The 27,050-nt window shown below is 31.1% G+C and overlaps 1 protein-coding gene across 7 annotated transcripts in view; it reads right to left on the bottom strand.

Moving 5' to 3' along the window:
- Ih (hyperpolarization activated cyclic nucleotide gated potassium channel Ih) overlaps nucleotides 1-27,050 on the bottom strand; it is a 186,481-nt gene that overhangs the window by 71,490 nt on the left and 87,941 nt on the right. For 5 of the 7 annotated variants that reach the window (XM_089705384.1, XM_089705383.1, XM_089705386.1 and 2 more), the window contains exon 3: nucleotides 21,698-21,909. In XM_089705384.1, the coding sequence (XP_089561510.1) occupies nucleotides 21,698-21,909 (212 nt within the window). Of the gene's footprint in view, nucleotides 1-14,625; nucleotides 14,840-21,697; nucleotides 21,910-27,050 lie in introns of those variants that run through there. The other 2 variants (XM_089705390.1, XM_089705391.1) reach the window with 2 other exon arrangements.

The following is a 27,050-nucleotide window of genomic DNA, read 5'->3' as shown; positions in this document are numbered from 1 at the left end:
CCTCGAAAGAAATACATATATGATATTGTGTATGTAGTTGCAAAAGTTTGTTCCGCATATTAATTATTAAACGACCTGTATTCACGCGGCTTCACGTGATTTTAATTTATTTAAATATGCTTATGGTAATTCATAATTACGCAATTAACTTGTAGTTAAATAATTTCTAATACATATTATTATTTTGTAAGGAATTAAAATTATTATTACAGTAGTATTAATAGACTCTATTATTCTTCAGTCTCCATTATGTATTAAAGTTTATTTCGCCAAAGCTTGTTATTAATAGATATGTGTACAGATATGTTATCAATAGAATTCGGAAGGACCCTAATTATAATCCTAAATCCAATAGTATCAGAGTTTAGATGCTACAAACGAAAAATTTTCTTTCCCTAATTATATCGTTATATTCATGTGCCTAATGCCTATACTGTTTGTATCATTAATTTTAAGAAGCAATGTATATCAAAAAACTGTATACAATGCACTTAAAGACCTACATAGCTACAGTTCTATTTTAATACCGACCTTACAGAGTGATCTTATTTAAATGACCTTTGCAAGTCCCCTCATACCGTAAGCGTGCTACGCTGCCGTGTAAAAATACAATATCCATGTTTTATATTTACATACAAAAAACATACGTGTATTGTAAGCATAATGAACTTAGAAAAGTTCAAGAACTTGCTATGGAAAGTCGTAGTTCGTGGAATAGTAATCTATACTAATATTATAAAGCTGAAGAGTTTGTTTGTTTGTTTGAACACGCTAATCTCAGGAACTACTGGTCCGATTTGAAAAATTATTTCGGTGTTAGATAGCCCATTTATCGAGGAAGCTATATATCATTAATCATTACGCTAAGACCAACATGTGAAACCGCGAAGCGCAGCTAGTATGTAATAGGTAACATTTGTATATGTTATATCAATTATGTATTTGATTAGCTATCGATTTTAATAGAAATAGCACCGTCCTGTTTATAAAACTGATAAACATTGCATTTGCGTCATTGATACGTATAATAATCGTAATATATTATGTTGAAACTGAAAAGCTCATGAAATTTAAATGTATTTTTCCTTTTTCTTCGTTAAATACAATAAAACCATTAGGTATATTGATTTTTATGAAATGTATCATTAGGAAGTACACAAAATGAAATAAAACACAACGCTTTTATTACTTTTGTAGAGGGAATTTATAGTAACTTTATTTTAAAATATTACAGCCATATAAAGGAAAATGGACCATTTTAGCATGGTCTTCACTACGTATTCAAAATTATACGACACAGAGGTCTTTCCATACTGGACACGTCTGATCATAAAGCAATAGTTACTAACACTTATAATAAAGTAGATTGCTAGTACTGGCATGGCTGTGGTCTTGATATGTCAAACCCATAGGAATAAATGTCATAGAAACAGATTAAACACGCTCTAATCAACCAACCGTTATTACTACACTACCACATTTCCGTATTTCTGCGATAGTTAATGCATATTTTATCTATATACTAGATTTTAATGAGACTAAGGTCGTAATAAGTTTATTAATTTCTACAGGATAGGAAACCTTAAGCTATATTTCAATACTTTGTAAATATAGATAAGAATTCAACCAGTTGAACAGAACAGTGTATCTTCTTGTAAGAAAAATAAGGCAAGTTCAAAAGATGATAATTTAAAATTGCAACGTCCATTAAGATAACAATACAGGATCAATGAAGTTACAAACAAAAACTAAAACCTAGATTGACTGATTGATTTTAAAGCACCCGCCAATTTTGTGGTTAGATTTTAATCTCAAAAACACGACCATTTAAATCATCAGTGTTCGTAACTTATTCATCATTAAGCAGCTCAACAGATTGTGATAAAATTTTGCAATATTATAGACCATTGCAAAGATTAAACGATAAGACGACGTCACGGGTCATTGCAAAGGTCTCAGAATACATAATATAATATACATTTATATTTATACGTGTTAATATATGACGTCACACACGTTTATGTGTGTGGGTAGGAAACCTAACATGTCTGTTCGTTTGTATGATTCACAAACATCTATCCAGTTATTGCGTGTCCTTAGTATAATACACGATATCCTGTCATGATTTCCGTTTTTGCTCATATTTTTTGAGCAATAATTTTACGACTATTTTTTTCTGAACGAATTTTCTACACATTTCATGGCAGATTTATCTCTTTTAATTGTAAATGTTTAGTAATTTACGTATTAGTACATAATCTACCTGATACAATACAATATAATTTCTAAAATTATCAAAAATAAAACACTCAATATCTTTTAGTAATTGCACGATTCATTGCACAATTTCACCGCTAGCTAAACTTTCTTAGTTTAAAAGTTTCTAGATAACAAGTCTCCATAGCGATTCATCTAATACTCATAATAATATAACTAATTATTACATACTACGTTTAACTCATATGATTGTTGTTAATGAACAATTATATCAGCTCAAAAATGTCACGTGGAACGAAATGCTTGACGGAATTAGATACGTCTGTCAGCTTATTTGCAACACAATAAAATTAGCACGGATTATTTGGTTTTGGGTTTTCAAATATTGTCGGAAACTTGTGTGTAGTGTACATACCTATGTTAAATAAGAAAAAACTCGCAGGAATGTTTCTTTTATAGACCGCCTGGTTTTCGATTTATGATGTATTACCTAATGTTACCACTTTATTTGCTTTACCATGGTGTTATGATGTTACAATATTGGTATTCGTAAATGTATTGCTAGCATAAATAATAAAGTGTGCAAATCATACATGTTTCAAGTTTATTGAGAAAGAGGTATGTTGAGAGAAAAAGATGAAGTACATAATGGCATTAGCTTATGGCCCGAAAAATGAGACCTCCTTATTGCAAGACAAACTTGTAGGGTAAAGAAAGCATCCATTGTAAATTTTATAAGACTCTTTAATTGAAGTAGGTATATCTAATTATTATTAGTATTATAATATTTTACCGTATTAATTAACATTTAAATTTAATTGTAATATAAAGAACTATTATTACTAATTTCTGTGAATTAGAATAAATATAACATACTTCAAACACGTGTATAAATTATATATTTATAATAATAATTGATTTGATTTGATACATAAATATATTATGTGCAGATATACATTATTATAGTGAATATTAATCGTAGATATGTTTATAATGCTGTAGGTCGAAGATTATACTGACCCTTACCAATGCCCTTACATTTAAATTAATGTGTATGAGATCATACTGCGAGTAAAAGTAATTTATTTGTTAATCAAAAATATCCCATGACCAATAAGCTGTGAGAAACTTTAATTAAGACTGAATAAAAAGGGTCAGTTATTGTTTATTCTATTTCAAAGGTTATGGGTAAATATTTCATGGGATAACCTTTACTACATAAAACGGAGTTTGTTTGATCGAGCTAATCTCAGGAAACAATGAACCGAATTAAAAAATGCCATAGGTCATATTTTAGTACCACAGGCGAAGCTGGGAGAGACTGCTAGTATATTATATTATATATATATAAAAAATAAAAACAGTAGAAATTTGATAGTTTTAAATATAACGTGAACATGGAAGCTTTTTTTAACAAAAACTAGTTAACCGATTATTGGACAGTGGACTGATATAATTTGTTATGCAAATGGGTTTTGAAAAAATAACAAAGAGCAAAGCCGCAGCTTGTTGCTAAAAGTATTTTTAATTTTGTAAATGCAATTTATAAAATATTTTCCAAATTACAAAGAACGAAAAAACGTAGGTAAATAGTAAATACAACCCCGTCAATTGATCAATATTATGTTTACTCACGCTTTTTAAAAATCTTTCGTATTAAATCTATTTCTTATTTCAGTAGGTATATTTTAAAAAAATAATACCGATTTATCTATGGAATCGCAAAAAAATTACTATATTTTTTTGAGGAAGCGTGTTATTATTTATTTTATCGCCTGAGCCTTAGTCCAATATTTTTACACCATCGCTTCCTAGAGAATAATATTTACTATTATAAAACCAATCGTACATTGTTTGTATTTGTATCATATTCTTGAAATTCTTGGCAGAATATTTGTGTATATACAAGTCAAATTATAACTAACATGAACGTGGAAATATGATTTATCAATATCCTGGATTACATAAGAAATTTTATTATTTACGGAAAACCCGCTGTGTGTTAAAATATAAAATTGCATTACTGTCAATTATCATAAACACGCTTTATATTTAATGAAAGACAGCTTATGAATATTTAATTTTATATTATAAAAGCTAATTATTTAGAAACCTAAGATACCGCGGTTATGATATGATCAATAATATTGCCATTTTTGCAACTTAGATAATTCTGACGATAATGTAATAAATACTTCATTAAACGCATCAACAGTCATACAATTATGCATACACATGTAGGTACTTAAAATAAGTATATGAAATAAATATTTAAGTTAAAATGCAAATAAAGAAACACCCCGATCGCTGTCCAGAAATCTCTTTCAGGCAAACCATGGTTTGGGCAATTTGAAAAACGTTTGATCTCATCACTTATTAGTTACTACTAGATATAGCTACTTGCTGTGAAAATTGGGCTTATTTAGAATTTTTTTTAAATGCACATACCCAAATAATAAAAATAATAGAGTAGAATTTTGAATCGTGTAATCGTATATAGGTATATAGGACTTGAATGTACATAATTACTCAACATTACAAACAGAAGATATTACTTAATTCAACTACGTGTTTAATCTTTAAAGTTTAATTTCAATAAATTGTAATGTAATAAGTAATAACATTCTTTTATAATTTGTCAGTTTAATCAACAAAAAAGAGTACGTGCTTATAATAGCTTTGAGCTTTATTTAAAAGGCATTGTAATATGATTTATTAGCAGCGCGATAAAACCATAAAATTTATACGATAGTTATTCTTCTGGTTAAGCTTGATTTCATTGATCTTGGTTAGAGAATGTTTAGTTTATATTTTCGAGGTTATTTTACGCTCGTCTATATTTTTGGGAATATCAATATAAGAAATTGTATTGGGAGTGTTATTTTAGTCATACGTAAACATGGACTTATGTCAGTATCTATAAAAAATTATGAGATAAAAATGTTTTCTTTATTTTTTTTTATTCCTAGATAATATCTACAAAAAAAAGCCCTTAGAGTTTAGACGATACGATCAAGTGTGTTTTAATTATAAAAGTTAATATTTTTGTTATTCTATACTTAGTAGTTAGTACCTATGTAAAAACTTCTTACATCAATTAATATATAAAGTAGGTCGAACCGTCTGTCCGTATTAACGATTACACAGTCTTGTCGTCGTTTGGGTCTCTAGACGATACTAATCAAAACTTTGCATTGTTAATTTATACATTGAAACACACGTGTGATGACGTGTTTAATGAATTATTTAATATATTCTTTTTATTTACGCGCACAATAATAAATTTCGCGTGGTATATTAGATTTGGTTATATTTATGGACGTAATATACTTTGCTTATGAGAAAAATCATAAAAACTAGGAGGATAGGTAAGTAAAGTTTGTTTGACGATATTTATATGGAAGGTAATATTTTACTATCATGTCGTTAATAATAATAAATAATTTGGAAAATCCAAAAGTGCACGCCTCATAATTTTTTTTTTAATAAATATTTATTAATTATTATTTTTGTTTATTTAATAACAATTAAACCACATCGAATCAGACCCTGAAAAATGAAAGGGTTCTATTCCTGAGCATACTCAAGCGTAAGAGAAAAAAAAGACTCGATTAGTAAAGTATTTCGGTCGCTATCGTGTTAACAAGAAAAAGGATCCGCACATACAGACACACGGACGTCCAAGACAGAACTTTTTTAAACTGTTTTTTAACTAGTTTAAATAACAAAAATGACATCAAAAATATCATGAACGTTAAGAATAGTGTTTTTTCTTAATATGTGTGTGTATGTATTATCTTACAATTAGTGCAATGTATGATACATAAAGACATTTTAAGTTTGAAAAATCAGATGTTTTGCGCGAAGTGACAGTAGTACCCACCTCAACGCTTCGCTTATGAGGCGTGCAATATTAATGTTCGGTTAGGTTACTTTTACAAATTCAATTTCTTTGAAACCTTTTATTAAAAAAGTTGTTATCACGCATATTATGTTCCACAGCCTATTGTTTTTTACCCCACTGCGACATAAAGGTTTATGTTTTTCGAGTATATGTGTGTGTAAGTATATTTTTATGGCACGCCATAGAGCCTATTGCTTGTCATATTTTTATTTAAGTTGTGTCAATAGTTTCTTCTTAGTCGTGAGAGAGACACCGGGCACATTAAAATAAAATAAAAAAATTGGTGCCAAAAGTCGATAATTTACGGTAAAATTTGTAGTCGGTTTTTGTTTGTTTTTTTTCAACAAGTTTTCATAAACAACAGTTTATGAAAACTTAGTCATGTACATATAATTTAATTCTATTTTGTAATGTCACTTTCTGCTAAGTGCTAAATATCCGATGATCATTAAAAAACAATACAATAATATAAAACAAAACAATAATATATTTTTTACTAGAAATAAAAACGTACAATCCGTTTGATAAATTAACATTTGTTTCATATCTATGATGTTTCATGAACAAAATTTAAAATTTTATTATTTAAATTCCTTCTCTTTCGACGCTTAACATTTTTTCAACAACAGATGTTTCACTCTTATTTTTTGCGAGACTCGTCACAGATACACCGTAAAAACGTCGACTTGTTAACAAAAACGTGATTTGTAAAAGTTTCAAGTTCATTTCACCTTTAAAATAATATATTTTAAATGATATATCGTTATTTAGTAAAACTGTGTTCGCCATTCATGTTTGTAGTATTATTTTGTTTGCTAACAAATCTGGGTTCAATTAAGTCTTTTTCAATAAATAATTAGTTAAGTATCCAATGAATGTAAGAGCCAACTCTACACAATGTTTAAAATATGTTCTAAACGTCAAAAATATCGCTACGATTCGAGTACGAACGTAGTTGGTTAAAAATAGAGAATGTTTGTTTTCCTTCGTCAATGAAAATCAGAGTTGTAATAATATAAAATTGTAAAGGCAATGTTCCTAATATTGCAAGTCTTTCGGAGGTTAACTTACACTACAGAATCAACATTGACGTCTCAGGTTAATTCCGTTAAATGAAAAGAAAAAAAAATCGGTGTGTTTCTAAATATTACGATTAAACAAAAAACGATAATTTTTAATTACCATGAAAATAATAATAGAAAAGAAATTTGTTAGAACTATAAAAAGCACATTGAACAAATTCATGTAAGTCGCTTCGTGCAATTTTCAGACAATGTATTTTATTTGCTCAATTAATTATAATTATTTATCAGTTAAGTTTAAACGAATAATTACAATAATTAACAATCGTAATTAATCTTTCACGAAGACTGATACGCGTGATGTAGGTACATATTGTCCGCTTCATTTGACCAAGTAATAAAAAACAAGTGAGATAATAACACTTATAATGCGGGCTACTCACATACCTGCAGCAGGGGCAATATTTGAATTGCACCCTTAATTGGCTCCTTATTGTGATGAGTATAGGCAAGCAGGGGCAATTTAGAGAACAACAGCTGAAATTGCTACGACCGCCGACCAACCGAGATTGTTCCAATATTGCCCCTGCTGCAGGTACGTGAGTAGCCGGCTTTATAAGACAATGCTTTAAGTCTTCATAATTTATTTAAATTACTAAATAAAATAAGACAACAACGCTATAATACGCGATGATGCGAGCATAAAACTCCTACTTTACGATCGTCTATTTCGCTTTGATGTCTATCTTTGTTGTAATTTTATAATATTCTAAAGTATAGTTTGTAAGAAGTTTATTCAGTAAACCGAAATTGTACATTATTTAAGCATATCTACTGTTGAATATTACTGACGTATCTAGAAAAAAATGAACTCTTATGTGCATCTTTCATAACTAATGTGTTCATTATTATCCTCACAAATTACCCATATTTAACTTACCTATATTATTCGCATTCATAAATTGACGTAAAAAATAAATGGAATCTTTGCAAAAACAGCTAGAGCGTGATTAAGTTGTGGTTTAAAGTTAACAATGTTATTTTTTTTCATTTGACTTTTAAATACATAGGTATAATAGTTACCTACCTATTCTTTGTGTATTAAACTAATCTACCGAATTAATTCTTACTTAGTTTGGGAGCTACCTATATATGTATTCAGACGTAACTGTGATTTTAGGTTTAATCGAAGGATATTAAAAACCATTTTAAATTTGATTCACCAAACAAAACTCACTTAAATTGTATTCCTCAGTTTGAGCAACATTTTTCTTAAAACACAACAACGTTCGCCTCAACATATTTACTGTTATTTCACTTTAGAAATATCCCATAATCAATAACTAATATAGTTTGTATGCATTCGAGCACGTAATTCCAATGAACACAACATTCTAGTGTGAATACAAAGCACCAACTAAGAATAGGTTTATTTTTTATTACTACTAATATTCATACATAATTATATGCAATACATATTGTACCTATATTATTCATATAATTAATGCTTTCGAGATTACTCACATCGTAGACAAGTTTTTATAGACTTTTTTTTAACGTTTGTGACATTAATTGATTGGTTACGGATGAAAGTTCGACCATTGATAAACAAAAACTGCAAAATTAATACGGATTCCATTTATCCGGAGTTGAACGAAATAATTTATAAATGTTCATTAATGAATAAATTACTGCTACTTGTAAACTACATTGAGTCTACATATCTCTTCAGCACGTATGTCAGAAACAGAACTCTGTATTTTGACTCTTTGTTTTTCCCATTATTTTCTTTATTCTAGATTTTCGTTTAAAACCGAATTGAAAAGGTTATACATACATGATTAAAAAGAGCAACTATGGAGTTTCTTGCCGATTCTTCTCCGTAGATACTGCTTTCCGAATCGGTGGTAAATGTTAAAAATATGTACCTAATGACGTTTCAAAAGTGCTTCTAGAAGAAGTCTAATTGAATAAATAAATGTTTGAGTTTGAGTTTTGAGTTTATAATTAGAGTTTATATTTAAGACACTAATATGTTTAGTCATAAGAGTTTTATTATTTCAATATTATTTTGAGCTTATTATTATTAGGTATATTTAGCTTTATCCTTCTTCTCATATGTTGGTTATCATTTGATATCACAAAAAGCTGGGTACATGTTTTAGTTTATACTTTATAGATAATATTGGAGATCCCTTCGGGTCTCTTATAAAAATAAACATCGAGTTGCAGCCTTGTTTTTGTGGGTAAGAAAAAATGATCAGTTTTTACAGATTTGACAGAAAAAGTTAAGTCCCGTTCCCGTCGTAGTTGACCGCATTAAATAATTTTACTGTTCTTTTATTTTAAAGCTATTATTATTTATTAATATTAAGCTTATTATTTTAAAGCTCACTATGCACGTCAAACTTAAAAATAAGTGGATATAATCACTTCTTATTTTAACAAGCATAATACAAGGATCGAAAAGAAAATTCATATTAAGCGCTCTTCTTCTTCTCTAATAAATAATTTTGTTTAACTTTTTCTTAATCTGGGACATTGAAATATGAAATTACTAGATTTCCGCCCGCGGCTTCGCCCGCGTTTTCAAAGGAAAACCCGCATAGTTCCCGTTCCCGTGGGATTTCCGGGATAAAACCTATCCTATGTGTTAATCCAAGTTACCCTCTATATGTGTGCTAAATTTCAATGTAATCGGTTCAGTAGTTTTTACGTGAAAGAGAAACAAACATCCATACATCCATACATCCAAACAAACTTTCGCCTTTATAATAGTATTAAGATTAAGATTAAGATTATACAAAGTTATAGTAGTACAAAGTTATCAAATTTAATTATAATGACGCAAAACGATATTATTCGAGTGTTAAATACAGATGCCACCATAAAGTTTTGAGAAATACGTAATAACAGTCGGTTTATGATTTTAAAATTTTCACGTACCATTTTATAACTATTTTAATATATAAGTTTAACGACAGGATGTTTTATTTGCCTTTTATGTATCGCATTTAAGCATAATATCCACGAATATTTAATACTAGCTGTGCTCCGCGGTTTTACCCGCAGTGCTCCGCTCCTATTGGTCTAAGCAAGATGATATATAGGCTTTAGCCTTCCTCGATAAATGGGCTATCTAACAACGAAAGAATTTTTCAAATCGGGCCAGTAGTTCCCGAGATTAGCGCGTTCAAACAAACCAACTCTTCAGCTTTATATTAAAAGTATAGATTGAAAAAACCCGTCAAGATTAAATAAAAAAGCCATTAAACTCGTTCAAATCAAATACAAAAAAATACTATTACAGTATTTCCGGGCTAAAAGAACGACACGACATTGACTCTATGTTTTTGTGCAGTTTGCTATCCCTGTATAATTCATTGTCAAGGTGAAGGCCTTTGCAAGAATGCATACAAAAAGCTATTCAAAATACAGAACTTGGTGGAAATTGTATGAACTACATTTATAAAGTGTATGAAATACGCTCATTATAATTATGAATAAAAAACATTTAATTTTATTTTTGTGCATCTCTAATGATACCTTGGCTCCCTATTGATATAATTTGAATAAGGTGGTAAATTTTTAGATAAATTTAAAATTTAATAAAATAAGACGTAGCAATCGAAAATTAAGAAAATCTTTGTATAAAAGTTATTCATAAGTAACTACCATTAAAAATATTCAATTGTTTTTATCGTAACTCAATACTTATTAAAACGACAGAAGACAACATTTAGGAACTTATTTTGTTCCCTTATGTTTAAATATTTTATTTGAACGTTGGCAGACAGTATTAAAAGCTGTGACTTCAAAGTTAATACAAAATGATCCAATAACTATAACAATTAACGCGAAATTGAATCAATTATCATTTTCGTGGTTTGAAGTGTACATGTTTTTCATTTTCCAATTAAATCGAAACCTCATATTATTGAAATTGATACCACACTTAACGTCAAAACCAGGCTCCAACCGTTTCAGGTATATAAAACCTCACTTCATTTTTATTATATAAATATATATATATGATATCGTAGAATGGATATGTATTATTTTAGGTGGATATATATTATTTTTTGTTTTCTTGCTGTTAATTTTTCTTTTTTCTGTTCTCGTCCCGCCTATAGTGATCATTTTGCTTGTTAATCTTTTACCGTGGTTGCTTGGAAGAGATTACTATTAAGTGATAAGGCCGCCAAAATAGTTGTACTCTGTTCTATCTGTAAGTAGTTCTAAGGTTTCCCGTCTGTTCAACTACTACAGAGTTAAATAGATAAATAATAAATAGTTAAATATTTATATTATCAGTGGGAACCAAATCAATCGTAATTAATTCGTATTATCTTTATTCATGAATCAATTTGTGAATGTTTATCTTTAGTTTTAATGTATAGCTATTATGTTATCTATGCTTCTGATTAAGAGCACTAACTATTATGTATTACTGACGCATTACCAATTAGGTTACTGTTTAATTTTGGCATAATAAAGTTGATGTTTATTATTATAGTGGAGAAAAATTACATAGAGAGCTTTAAAGAGCCTCAGTGAATACATTAGCTTAAATATGATAATTTTGTTTAAAATTTATGCTTTTCGTTTAATCGTCTTCTTTTTGCACGCCTCATAAGCGAAGCGTTGAGGTGGGTACTACTGTCACTTCGCGCAAAACATCTGATTTTTCAAACTTAAAATGTCTTTATGTATCATACATTGCACTTGTAAGATAATACATACACACACATATTAAGAAAAAACACTATTTTTAACATTCATGATATTTTTGATGTCATTTTTGTTATTTAAACTAGTTAAAAAACAGTTTAAAAAAGTTCTGTCTTGGACGTCCGTGTGTCTGTATGTGCGGATCCTTTTTCTTGTTAACACGATAGCGACCGAAATACTTTACTAATCGAGTCTTTTTTTTTCTCTTACGCTTGAGTATGCTCAGGAATAGAACCCTTTCATTTTTCAGGGTCTGATTCGATGTGGTTTAATTGTTATTAAATAAACAAAAATAATAATTAATAAATAATTATTAAAAAAAAATTATGAGGCGTGCACTTTTGGATTTTCCAAATTATTTTCTAAATATGCGGGTAACACTCATGTTGAAGCATATATTGTATTCAAGCAAAATAATTATTATTATTTGAATATTTCAGGAAGACGAATGTTGTTATGTATTCTCAAATACGAAAGAGTTGTTTGATGCATGTAAAGGCATTTATAAATTCAAAACAATATTTATTTTAAAACTGCAGTGACGTATTCAAACTGGATTAGTAGTATTCTTACAGTGCATTTACACCTAACGAACATAGAGCTAGAGCTAGAGCAAGAGCATCCTTTCGTGATCTTTAAAACAAAAAATCGTATTCAGTGTTGTTTAGTATTAAAACATTGCATAGAATATTTTTGAACTCACTAGGAACGAAAGAATGCTCTACGCCTGTTTACATTAAAATAATTTGACATAGTAGGGTTAGAATGAGCATTCGCTCGTTTGATGTAAATCCACTGTTATAGGACATAAAGCGGAACTATTATCCGAGTTTTTAAACCCTTAAAGCCACTTCCTACAAGACATTAGTGGTACATTGATTAATGAACGCAACTAAACTAAATTCAAGTTGTTATTATGAAAAATGACTGAGATAATCTATTGCGTCTAAATGGAAGAGGAATTAAGACGATTGATGTTAGTTTTGCAACCAAAATGGCCTCCGGGGAGGTGTTAAATATTTTCAACACAAATTACATAGTCACGATATCTTTATTCTTTCTTTTTAATAATGTTTTCAGCAAATAATTGTATTTAAAGATTGTATTAGGCATGATGTGAGTAATGTTGTGTGTAAAAATTATTATTAGTATTCGGATTTTTCATAAATTCATTTCCTATATGTATTAACTATTTCTTTCTATGTTCACATATCGATTCATTAGTATATAGTAGGTACTGGTTTGTTTTGTACCTAATAGACATGCATCATTACAGTTTATTTATTGATTCCTGAAACTCATTATATCTAATGTATTACTTTCCATATCTGAATTGTATTATTATGTCTATACCTATAGGTAGAAATATTTATGGTAGATATAATATAACATAAAGTTGTAGAATTACTTATAGTTTTTGACGTTTACATATCTAATTGTTCCCAAAATGATCTACTATAGCTACGAACGCTACGCTTTCCTTCGTGTTTAAATAACATTTACAGAAATTATTATGCCATACATTGCGCTCGGGAAGAAAATCGCTCAGGTACACACACACTACACAGTCTCCTTTTCCTAACTTGCACTTATATTTGATCTACACAAAAAATTATACATATTTTATCATGTTAATTTAAAATAATCGTATCATAATCCCATTCGGACGCCTAATTCTATGTTTATACATATTTTTAGCCAATTGCCTCTTGAAATATAAATACGAAACATTCGTTCCTACGCATTTCACATTTAACACTTGCACTGACCCAAAATTCGGCCGCTCCAGATACAATGTGCATAAAATATTCACTGAGATCTGTCCGTGTAATATACTTATACAAGTCTATATACCTACTTAATATTATAAAGCTAAAGAGATTGTTAGTTTGTTTGAACGCGCTAATCTCAGGAACTACTGGTCTGAATTGAAAAATTCTTTTTGTGTTGGATACTGGATAGCCCATTTATTAAAGAAGGCTATAAGCTATATATCATCACGCTAAGACCAACAGGAGCGGAGCACTGCGAGTAAAACGGCGGGGCACAGCTAGTATGATAATATCCCTTACGATCTTTGTAAATTAAAGATCGCGACGGAGGTGTCGTATCTGGCCTACAATTAGGTATCCAATATCACACTCGTACAGTTAATTTGTTTAGGTAATAAACATGAATTAATCGTCGTCTTGACCACGTGATCGTATGGTAAATGATATTGTGATCAACCAAGTGGCTGTAACCAATACGTTGGATTAGACCAATGAAGGAATTACGGATATTACAGTTTCAATGTCGTAATAAGTAATAATAATTGATTTGTTTATGTCGGAGCGCCATTAATTGGCTACTTTGATAACGAATTTAACCAACGCTAAATGATAAGTGGCAGTTATGTTTTCCGTTTTGAGTGGAACTGTCATTAAAATTCGATTATTTATAAAATTAGAAATAGCTCTATCTGTAGTTTTGATCTAAAAATAGATTGTTTTGTTTATTAAATTTAAAATAGATTAAACATTATTGTTTAATTTTTATAACTTGTTAAGTAGTTTCAAGCAAAATAATACAGATATTATTTATCACAGATGCATTAGTCAAAAAACAATGAATGATGTTTATTTTGGCAACTTCAGTTTCAATAGCTCCGTAACCCAAATCTGAAAAATCACCACCGCGCCGTGATTCACAAAATAAAGCGACAACGTCGAATCAATTAAACGGATGTTAAAACACAAAAAATATGTATACCACAATGAATTTAGATTTCACACATTGTTAGAATTTCCGGACAACACAAAAGCTTGACACCCTGAAAATAATTATGTACGAACGTCACGCCGCAATCGTTGTCGGAACATTTTTGTGCACTGTTTTCTTCTTTATACAAGCACACGCGACGTTATAGTTTAAATGCGATCAGGAAAGACATGGGTATGTCTGCTCGCAGTGGTGGGCGGCGGTACACTGCACGTTTGTCGACTGACTGGAGAGCCATGCGCCTTGTCACTACGCGCTTCCAGCGTAATCATGGTCAATGTTAACGCGCTTTACTACCTGGTTCCTGGTCTTTCGTGCAGTTCGTGGTTTACTTTGTCGAGGTGGTGAGATTCTTCTTTGTTGTCAGAACAATGCAGCTGAATGCTAATGTAGAGATTTCGCTTCGGGTGAAAATTTTCAGGTAGGGCAGTTGCTGAATACATGTCCATATCAATTAGTCTGTTGGTGTTTTGTCATTATATTTTCGAGGTACTTTTAATTATATAGTCACAAAACAGTCTAAATAGTTTAATTGTATGTTGTCTAAACCCGTATAATATGCAAGATATATCAGTGTTTCAATAGATCGAATTATAGAGTCGCAACATGTCATTTATTTTTCATAGGGTTCGTCTTTGCACCAGTATACTACACTAACCTCTTATCTAATAGGTTTTTAGTTTTAATATTGATTATTCTCTCCGCTGTGTTGCTCTAAAAAGTTTTAGTAGCAATTAATTGTCTTTTTCCCACCGAATATTCTGTTCTTAATGACAGTTTATCTGCAGTAGAAAATGCTTATCACTAGACAAGTGAGGTAAAATAGCGGCACATTTGCGACTAATTGTTATGCTTATTAATGATCGTTTTATAGCTATCAGATAATAAATCTTCTATTTTTTTTTCTAGTCTTAAATGTGATATTTATTGTTTCACTGAGGTTATTTCAGATTCAATGCAGCTGCGTGCGTAAAATTTTGCATTAAAAGTAGTAGGAAAAGAAACTGATACAAGGTACCATTATTCAACTATTCATCCGCCCTTCATTCGAACGGTTTTCAGGAAAAGAAAAATACAGATATATACATTGGTATAAGATGAGTATTTTAATTAGTTAGTTTCACAGTTGATCAGCAAGGATGGATCTTTGATGTATTTTTGGACCCAAGCAGCTCTGATTCGCACTCTGATTCGATTTTTTCAAAATAAAACTAACGTTCTACTAAATTCAAAACTAACGTTCAGTTTAACTTAACTTTTAAGAATTATATCACAAACCCAGCTTAAACTTTTGGCTTTTAAAATATCCAAACTTATTTCTTACGAATAAATGAAACATTTCGAAAGCACTAGTTTTCCGAACGTAATACTTCGGTGTTCGAATATAGAAAAAAACAATTATAACAAAATGATAATTACACTATCGTAATAATATTCCAGATAAAGTTTTATAGGTATCTCTTTATTGTACCATCAAACGCGAACCGAATTTAAATAAAAACTAACCGCTTCAAGTATCCTGACCTAAAATAACAAGATCATCTACAAATCAGTTCCATTAATGAAGACAATAATGATCGCCAGAATGTTTTACAAATGCAATTCCCGCTCCGAGAGTGTTCATCCCCCGTACCATGATGTTTTAAAGCAGTGTTATTTCTAATGTGGAAAAGAAATAGCGCTATATAAGTTGTCTAGCGCCATCACTTTCCCACACTGAAAAAAATACTGCTACAAGACATCATGGTAACCCCAGCTCGTTAATTATAAGACTACACCTACAGTGCATGTCAATTGACACTCAGCGTTTCACGGTTGGAAAGTATCTAAATAATTTTAATAAGTTTCAAGTCTTACTGCAGTGTACTTCGGAGGTGTAGGTCAATGGTTATTAATTATATAATTAGTGCTGATTGGTTGGTTTGAAGCTATTTTATACTGATTAAGAGTGGATATTATTAATTATCAATATCGAATTGGGACTAATTTATAGCTTTCCACTTTCAAGTTTTCTTTAGTGGCAATTTTTCAATGAGGTTGGTCAACTGGTCAAAGACAAATTTTTATAATATTTTAATGTAGAAGCTATAGAAGTGTAGTTGTAGCATAGTAGAGTAGTATAGAGTACCTACTATTCGTAGAGTATCACCTTATTTTTCTTACTGCATTAGTAATATAAAATATATAAGTTATTTTTTTAAACTGTATAAATATACCTATTGTGAGTTGAAAAGTTTCAATATACATTTTTCTACAAAATGTTTTACTAAATTAAAAATCCAAGGCACGAGTTATATAATTTGGTAGACGGAAAGATAGCACGTGCCGTTAACACTGCTTAATTTTTCAAGTAGTTATAAAAAAATATTTTCATTCGAATGTTAATTGTATGAAGAATCACGCAAACGTTAAGATTTAATAAGGGAGCAATTAAAGAAAAATGTTTTTTTTTATTTGTTTTAGCTATCATCCGTGCATAAGGTATGTTCAAACGTGTCTTAAATTTTTTTTCAGGAGATACATTTTGGTTTCAGCTAGCTCTTCATCTGTTTCGTTTGAATCTTTCTATATCTGTTATTAAAACAATAAAAAGGAACGATTTAATTGTTTGTTTATTACGATTTTAGTGAGATATCTATACTAATATTATAAAGATGAAGAGTTTGTTTGTTTGTTTGTTTGAACGCGCTAATCTCGGGATCTACTGGTTCCATTTAAAAAATTCTTTCGGTGTTAGATAGCTCATTTATCGAGGAAGGCTATAGCACAGACTAATAATAATATACTACGTATACAAGCTATAGGCTATATATCATCACGCTACGACCAACAGGAGAGGAGCCACGGGGGTGAAACCGCGCGGAGCGGCTAGTACAATATACACCTACCAATTTTAAATTTAGTTTACAGTGATATTTTTCTACCTACCTTTAACCTACTACTACATAACTTTTTTTTTATCCCACGGAAAGCCAAAGGAAAGTAAAATATAACGTGTAATCTGGAGTTCCTTTGCTGCTTAGGGACTTTTATAAGGAACACATACCTACTTATTTTAAAGCTGTTTCGCTCATATATTTTCTCTAAATATCAAAACATATCTTTGGTATTTTATGAACAAAAAGCATCTAGTATAATCATTGTTGGTCCTTTTAACCGACATTGTAAAAAAACGAAGGATGTTCTGAATATGCTTTTTTATTAGGTTTACACAATATCTGACTATTTTAGCGCTCTAATCATTGTACCAATATACATCATGTATACTGGTTTTACATTTTTACGCATAATTCATCATGTCCGAACTAAGCTTGTCATATTTTGAACACATATCGATGATAAATCAATGTATTCACAGAGCTAACTGTATAGGAATGTCGAAAACTGATTTATCTCAACAGATGTAACGTGATTCATAAATGACTAATAGATAATACGGAGAAATCTTTCTACTTTTGACCTTTTAAAGTAAATAGTACCTGTAAGGAAACGCAATATAAACACTATTACCGCAAGCTAGTGTATTTATTATTTAAAGGAAAATAAAATGGGAGAGGTGCCATTTGATATCAAGCAACAAAACTATATAAATGTTAATATTGCTCTATATTTGTACGATTTAAATACAGGAATAGGTAGAAGCTAATCTTATATATAAAAATGAATCGCAAAATGTGTTGGTAAGCGCATAACTCGAGAACGGCTGAACCGATTTCGATAATTCTTTTTTTATTATATTCCTTGAAGTACGAGGATGGTTCTTATGTAGAGAAAACGTAAACATGTACCACGGGCGAAGCCGGGGCGGACCGCTAGTACATAATATTTATAGTCCAAATGCTATTGGATTAAACAAAACAAACAAGACGTCATTCATTAAACTTTTTACCTTACATTACCTTCTACTTAGTTAATAATTATCATGTTGGAAACGCGCACTCAAATATAATATTTTATCTTACTACTGTACTCTACAAAATATTACAGGTCTTTTTAAAAATCGTTATTTTATACTAAAGCCTGTCGATTTATATAATAAAACTAGCGGTCCGCCCCGGCTTCGCCCGTGGTACATATGAAAAATAGATGTTGGCCGATTCTCAGACTTACCCGATATGCACAGAAAATTTCATGAGAATCGGTCCACCCGTTTCGGAGGAGTATGCAGACTAACATTGTGACACGAGAATTTTATATATAAGATAAGATTGTAACGCCAAATGTGTGAATGCTGTAAATTTAGTTTTTATGACTTTCGTCATATTAATAATGCTTCTTCTCTATCACCATATCATCTATTTTTTAAATATTTTTTATCACTGAAAATATAAGTTCAACATTGCTGACCAGTGTAAATTATACACCGCCTTGCGGAGAAATTTTATAACTAAAAACCTTAAACATTGAAACTTGGAAACTTGATTCATATGTAATGAATTTTCAAAACTTCGAATTTTGATAAGCTCATTGTTATGCGTCCCAGTCCTTATTTAATCTTATGAAACTAAAGTAGCCTTACAAGTTATAAGTCAGTAAATAGCAGACCAAATACATAATTAAATGGAAATGGGCTTATAACGTTTGGAATTTGCAAGCGTATACAATGTTAATGCGACGTCCTAATTGACGAGGTAGTGGGTTTTACAGACTCGATGTTTTGCAAAATCATCCTGCCTCCTTGTGATGTTGGATGCGCTGAACATTTTATATGTAAAATTTATTAGGTTTTTAAGAATAATGCATGTTATTTGCCAATCCGTCATCTACATTTACCGTTTTATGATTTTGATATATATGCTTCTAGGAAATTTATTTTATAGATTTTATAATGAGTCATAGAGGGGATTATTTGCGGATAAAGTTTTACTACGATTTTTATAATACTTAATTTTATAGTTATCATACAGGTAAATAGTGAATAAATTATTTTATAGAATTCACGAGTACTTGAAAAATTACAATGTTTCTGCTACGCATTTCCTTGCAATATTTCAGTAAATTAAAAAAGTATATCTACATCTAATAGTATTTTACGTTCGATGAGATTCTGGTACCAATTCTAAAAGCAATTGAGTTATAAGCATCCAAGCATAGTAAAACCATGTTTATCTCATTAATTATTATTATCAACTAGCATTTATAATAATTCAAAAGGATTATGTAAATTGACACATCTGCTCTGACCCTTATTCTAAAAAGATACACATCTAAAACTAGGCTAGTTTCACATTAAAAATGTATATTTACCATGAATATTTACTCAAGCACAAGGAGTATGCGGTTGCAAGTGGAAAATATATAATGACGTTGTTACACAATAGGTCAGGGTTAAGCCGAGCGTCACTGAAACATTCTGCTATTTAAATTTAAGGAGTCTTATAAAATCGTCTCTTTACGAAACACGATGACTCTTGACGGTGTTATAAAAAGAGAAAAGAATAAAATAAAATACTGCTACATTTTATAGGGGCGGTAATCACCAGTTAAGGTCTAGAAATAGCTGGAACTTCCAAGGAACTGAGTGGATAAAAGTGGGATTAATTTTATTATAATGAACACGTGTCAGCCGCGGGTCAGAGTATGGATATGGGTGGATCGCTAATGAAGATACATTCGGGTTTTTTACTTATATTTCATACTGTTCTGTATTACTGAAAGGCGAATTAAGTGTCTCATTAAAAAGGGAATGCTTTTGCAAGACAACATTTTGTAGATAGCTAACCAAAATCATCGGCTCTGACATTTTTATATTTATTATTTTGTAGAATTGGACCAAACGAGCCTTTAGTACGAAACAAAATGATGATCTAATTCTAGGCAATGAATCGATGAAGAGATACAAATGTGAAATGTATCTGCATACACATCTGGGGTATGCCCACAAGGGACATATACTTCACTTTAATTATTCAAACGGCATTGAGACGTTATGCAATAATAATTCAAATTTAGCTGAACTACACATTTATCGTGTATGATTGTAATATTCAATATTTTACTTTAAATAATATTTGAAAAGTCAGCTTTTTAAGTTGTCTGCGAGTTCTAGACGGATTAATTTTAAAGCTTACAGATTCCTGGAGATCTAAACGGTAGATCGGCTTAAAGTATTCGCTATATATCGATTTCAATTCCAAAAGCTGTTATCGATTCCAGTAATCTTTTGATACGAGACGTATATCCTTTGAACTACCGTTAGTGATTTGGTCAATCTTTTGAAGTTATGCGTGATAATTTAATATACAATGTATCTACTTTTAATAATTTTGAAAATTTTATGTAATTTTTAGGTATATTATCATAACGGGATTAAGGTTATTCTGCTCGAGGAATTGTGATCTTTTGACTCTTTTAAAAACGAAATAAGTAGCTTGTTCCAGCAAGCCATATAATTATGAGTAGGTACCTATTAGTATTAGTGGTGGTTGCAACTGAATTTTTATTTAATCGTAAGACTTTGTATTTTTCTTCCTTTCTATTTCTTAATCAACCTTTTCCATATGTTAATGGCGTAATGTATACTACTTCTATATAAGTACGATAAATGTCATTGAACGAATGCAAGAGAAAATCTGTATGTTTCGCGCTTTGCATCAGAATGTTTGACTTCCTTGAGTCAATATTGCGGTTCCTTGTTACAAATGTAACAAGGCATGTGCAAAGAGATCGTGGTGTAAGACTCTGAAGAATAAATAAACATTTACCATGTTGCTGCGCTATTTATTATTCATTATGTTATAAAATTCCTGGATTATTTATTGTGACGAATGTATGGAATGAGAAAGAACTTTCATCATATCATTTCAAGCGTTTAATGTTTATTTGACTGCAGTTGTACAAGCTTCATCTTACTCATCTTACATCATCAATACCTACTTTTTCTTTCGATGAATATCTACCTACTGCACTTTTGCATAGGCTTTTTTTATTTTATCAAATGCAGTAACTGTTCAGTTTGTATTTCGCAACTACGCAGAACTTCTTAGCATCCAGCGCATCATCCAATGATCTGCTATATTATGGAACTGCTGCTGTAGGTGCCTTTATTCATTCGTTGTCTTACCTAGAAGCAGGGTCTCGTCGTCAAGGGCGGTGACGAGCGAGTCCGTGCAGCACGTGTTGGTGTTGTCCATGGAGATGCGCACGGAGGCGCAGTCAGCCGGCGAGTGCGGTAGATGCTCGGCTGACTGCGTCGAGACCCGGCCGTTGGCCAGCCGTAGTGACGCCGTACGCCCTCCAGTACCTGCCGCCGCGCCGCCTCCACCGTCATCGCATCTGGAGAGAATTAATTGGGTTAAAGAATGGTAAAGACATATATAACAAAACGGTACTATACGTAGAGGGTAATAAACTTGGGTTAAATCGTGGTAAAGATGATGATTGCACGTGGAAAGGTGGCAAGGATGGCACGTGTGTGTGTGAAATAAATGTTTATTCAGTATGCTTTTGTTCTTTTTCCTGTTTTTTTGCAATTGTTTAATCATTAATCCATACTAATATTATAAATGCGAAAGTAACTCTGTTACTCAATCACGCCTTAACTACTGAACCAATTTGCATGAAATTTGGTATAGAGATATTTTGATACCCGAGAAAGGACATAGGATAGGTTTTATCCCGGAAATCCCACAGGAACGGGAACTATGCGGTTTAAACTTCTTTTCCTGCGCGGGCGATGCCGCGGGTAGAAAGCTAGTGACAAATAATTAAAGTTTCAAAATGTATAGAAGTATGTAATGCAAATATCTAAAACTATTGGTGGATAAAGCAGTTCTTCTTTTAGCATTGTAGTCACGTAAATAATATTGTATGAGTCAATCTCGTTAAGACACAACGGGTATTGAATTTCATGACCAGTAAGCCACCTACGTGCTAATGATATAATACAGATGAATCAAACGGAGGAAAAAATTATTGTTCTCCGTTTTCTATTGGAGACTTCTACTCAAGACATGACTACGATAGTACACTTAACACAAATTAAATTAGATACTAAGTATAAGTTCGTATTATACTTACTAATGAAATTGAAAAAAAATAATGAGTAATCGTACTTTCATCAGTTGCTGAATTACAAAAGTTGGTAAATAATGAGATAGAATTATTGTAACAAGGTTATACAAGGTTACATTTGTAAAAAAAAACTACAAATCTATCATCAAGAGATTTATCTCTTGATTGTATATGGTTTTTTATTGAGATTAATCCAATCGAAAGTTACGGATTTCTCATTTTAGTGTAAACCAATAGAATATAGACGATATGATGAAGCCGAGAGTTACGGCATTTCTCCTACGTGCACTTTTATAACTACAGTAAACATATCAGAATCTTAATCTTCTGGTATCTGCTCTCTGATATCTGATAGTCTTAGAATTAAAACCATAGCTTCTTTACTTTACCATGATACTCCTAATAGTTTTATAAGAATAGCAATATAGCAGGCACATAGCAGGACACATTAATATGTTTACTGACATAATCATATGACTAAATGTGGATGTGAAACATACATGAACAAATGATCCTGTTTTACTTCATCCTCATAAATATAGTACATACTTGGTAATAATGTATTGCAGAGTGGTAATAAGTAAATCGCGTCCCTTCTGTTTTGTTTTATACTGAAAATATATATTACGCTGTGACTTGTGTATCGAAAATGTATTTTCAGATGTCCTGATTTAGTACGGAAATGAGATGTTTTTATTATTTCTATAAGTATTACCTCTCATAAGTTTTTTGTAAATGTTTTTGGCACGATATTATTAGAGATAGAGCCAAAATCATGCCAAAATCAATATTTTTCGTACGTATTTGGACTGAATAAAACGTTTAAAAAATCTTACAAGTTTAACTGTATATTTTTAAAAAGAAATGTATCTATATGAGACGCGAATGTTACAAAATAACTTTTTTCTTACATTTCATCAAGGAATCCTCACAATTTCGGTAGCCATTGTGTAATTTATTCATTGCAACACACGTTTTTAAAACGTAAATAATAGCTTTATTGTTTTTCTTTAATGTGTATCTCATAAACTTTTCTTGTACCAAAAGAAAACATTCGTTTACGCTTCGAATATATGTAAGTATTCATATATAAAACATTTCATACATTAGGACCTACATTAGCTGTAATTACGAAAGTAAATCTTTTATAGCGTATTTCCGCATGCGGTTATAAAAAGGCATTTGACAGTCAATTTCCAAATTCCAGGCATAATTCCGATCACCATTACTGGATATAAAAAGGCTATTCGTGACGCAATTTGCGTAATCTAGCTGGCCGAAATGCCGAACGAAGGGTGAATTTATTTGTAAGAAAATTTGTATGGAAATAACTTGGTTGGTCGGTTCCGGTTTGATTGACTTATTGTATGGTGCAGGGTTAGTCGTCTTCACAAAATTTTGAGATGTTTGTCTTTATAGATTGACAGTAGATAAATGTTAAAAAATATGTAAATGAGATCCCAGCTACTAGTTACCTACTAATATTATTATTTACACTCGAAGGTATACATAATATCTTGGAAAAGTCGAAAAATGATAGAGACACGTTATTTATATTGATTTTTATTAAAAATTAGGTAATCTCAATAATTTCCATTAAAAACAAATCTCTAATTTTACTCTTGAAAGCTTTAAAAGTTCATTATCAGTAACTTAATAGGAATAATAGGCATACTAATTTATTTAATATAGAAAAATACAACCAAACCAAGTAAAAAATAACATCTCTAAATACTAAGACTCATATTTCAAGTAGAATTTATTAATGCTCCCGAAAATTTTCTCCATATACGCCGGCTAAGAAAAGCTTTGTCCTAGTTTCCCGAAAATTCAAGCACACTTAGGTATAACTTGTACAATATTTGTGCGAACAAAGCCTTCGGGGCAGTTTCGACGTAGATCTAATTAAGGGAAAATATTGTCAACTTGTTTTCCTACAGAGATTAAGGCAAATCTACGATGGAATTTTTGCCGTTTTTTATAAAATAAGGATAAATGAAAGTGCCTACGAAAAGTACCTAAGAATCAGTAATTTTCCACATGAGTAAAACCCGCTGTATTACGTAACTGTCGCGAAGAGACCTAATACTTGGTGTTATCCGTATTCTAAATCCCGATATAACATTAGTTTCCCGATTTACATTTATATGATATTTATACAAAAATGCTTATTACCCTGTTTCTGAGAAAGCCAGATAGAATAGAAATAATAAAATATAACAAGTAACAGCGAAGAGAGGTGTATACCTCTATCTTATTATTATGAAGGTAGGTATAATATGTTTAGGTCTATGAACTTGTGTGAGGTCAAACATAACAAGAGAAATCCTAATGAACGATATGTTATGGAAACAATAATAAACACAAAAACATTGTATTATAGGAAAGTTATGTTATGAGAATCGGGCAAGCTGCCTCAATAAAATATAATATTATGCTACGGGGAATCACACCCAAGATTGGAGAAATTGGTAGCATATTTTCAATACTAAACTAATGTTATAAATGCGATGGTTTAGAACTTTGAATAGATGTGTTGATGTTTACCATTTAAACATATCGAGAGTTATTGCTCAATCGCATGAAAACTACTGAACGAACTTTGATAAAACTTATCTGTATTGTAGCTTATGTACCGAAAAAAACACATAAGTTTTAGAAATATTAGCTTGTACCCGATACATTACATGTGTTGCTACCTTTGGGAGAAGTATACAATATAGGACAATGATTCAGCCTAAATGTATAACAACAAATACACGTATAGGTATGTATGCTTTGCTTGACAAATGACAATGCTTTGCCTTCCTGGAATATTGACGACAATATTTATAAACTAACTGAATTTCTCTGAAAAATCAAATCGCTCGACAGTATTAGATCCGCATGAAATATTTCAAGCCACTTTAGCTGCCCCTGGGGGCTTGTAGGATGGTTATTTCGATCCCGCTTCGAGTAAAAAAACCGTTTCCAGACGATCCCTGTATCGGATTTTGTACAAAATTGGCCTTGTATTACTTGGGCACTAGAGTATCACAAGAATGCCTTTGTGTTGTAGCATAACGATATTAATTGTTTAGAAATTTTTACTTTTCTTTTAATAAATAAAAGGCATCTAGCAAAGTCCAAATACTAGGCCAAAATCGTATACGTATACAGGTACGTAGATAGGAATTGAACGAATTGTAGCATTTAATATAGTTTAGTTTTTAAACATATCGTCAATATTTAATGTTCAAATGGTTCTATTGCTACCCAGATAATAGGAAAAACATTTTCTGTTGTTCAATTGGCTAATTTAGAAGTTAAACTGATGCTTTTCCCCGAGGAGTGTTAGATCCATTTCCCATCTGTTTCACTGATTGAGGTTTTCCTTGGGGTAAAAATACGGCCATTCTTCTATGACACACGTGTTCTTTTGTTTTATTTGGGTAACCCCAAATAAAACAAAAGAACACGTGTGTTGTGTGGTATACATGGTATACCGTGTGTTAAGTGTTTGGGACAAATATAATATGACATCGAAAGAATAGTTTGTTTGATCGATTGAGCAGGGGTTTCACCAAGTGAATGTAAGGTTATTCAGGTAACTGTATCTCAAAGTGATCTGTAACCCTCAAAGCCGCCCAGGCATGCGTGGTCACGCCAATGACGTACATCTAACGACTCGATACTGGTTCTCGAGCAACCATTCCATCTTGACCTCATGAAGAGAGGCGGACGCGCCCTCCGCTGAGAGGGCGTCAATTGTGCTGACGCTATAGAGGTTATTTTTATTTCCTCTTTGTTCCTCGCACAAAAGAATCTTAAAAATTTAACACGTACAAGTAATCTGCGAAGTGTGAACTTTTCCACGATCCAAGGTACGTGCAGTTGTACTTTTGTTAACTCTATATACCTACGATCGCGATGTATTAAAATGTGCCGGATAAAAATGAACGGAGCATACTTAGATGTTATATAAGGAACGGCGAGCGTGAGTATTCATGAGAATTTGTGGAAAACTTTTAAAATTATTGCGTAATATAATATATAGAGAACTGGACTTCCCCGATTAAAACTTATTCATATACACGTACTCTTTCTTGTACCTACTTGTTAAATAACATGTATTAGCTTGATCTAATTGCAAACCTATATAAATAATTGTGTGTATTATTAACAACTGTGTTGCGCTATACATATAATATACCCTACAGCGAAGATTTACCTGGATACACGATATCTATATATTAATTACTGGTCTTCTAATATTATATCATCACGAAAGAACATAACTTATCTGAAGCGCTAATCACTTAAGTTATAAAAAGACATGATTGTCTGATGTTGCTATAAAATAGAAGCAAGACAATATTCGAGCAAAGGTCCTTAGGCTCTTAGTATATTTGCATATCAGTCTA

The sequence above is a fragment of the Colias philodice genome, chromosome 16 (genome assembly GCF_061535455.1).
Source record: "Colias philodice isolate Cphi_HAF_F1 chromosome 16, ilColPhil1 Martin Lab GWU primary, whole genome shotgun sequence".
NCBI classification, from domain to species: domain Eukaryota; kingdom Metazoa; phylum Arthropoda; class Insecta; order Lepidoptera; family Pieridae; genus Colias; species Colias philodice.
Note: the sequence above shows the minus strand (reverse complement) of the source record. Positions and strands in the feature narration are given on the sequence as shown.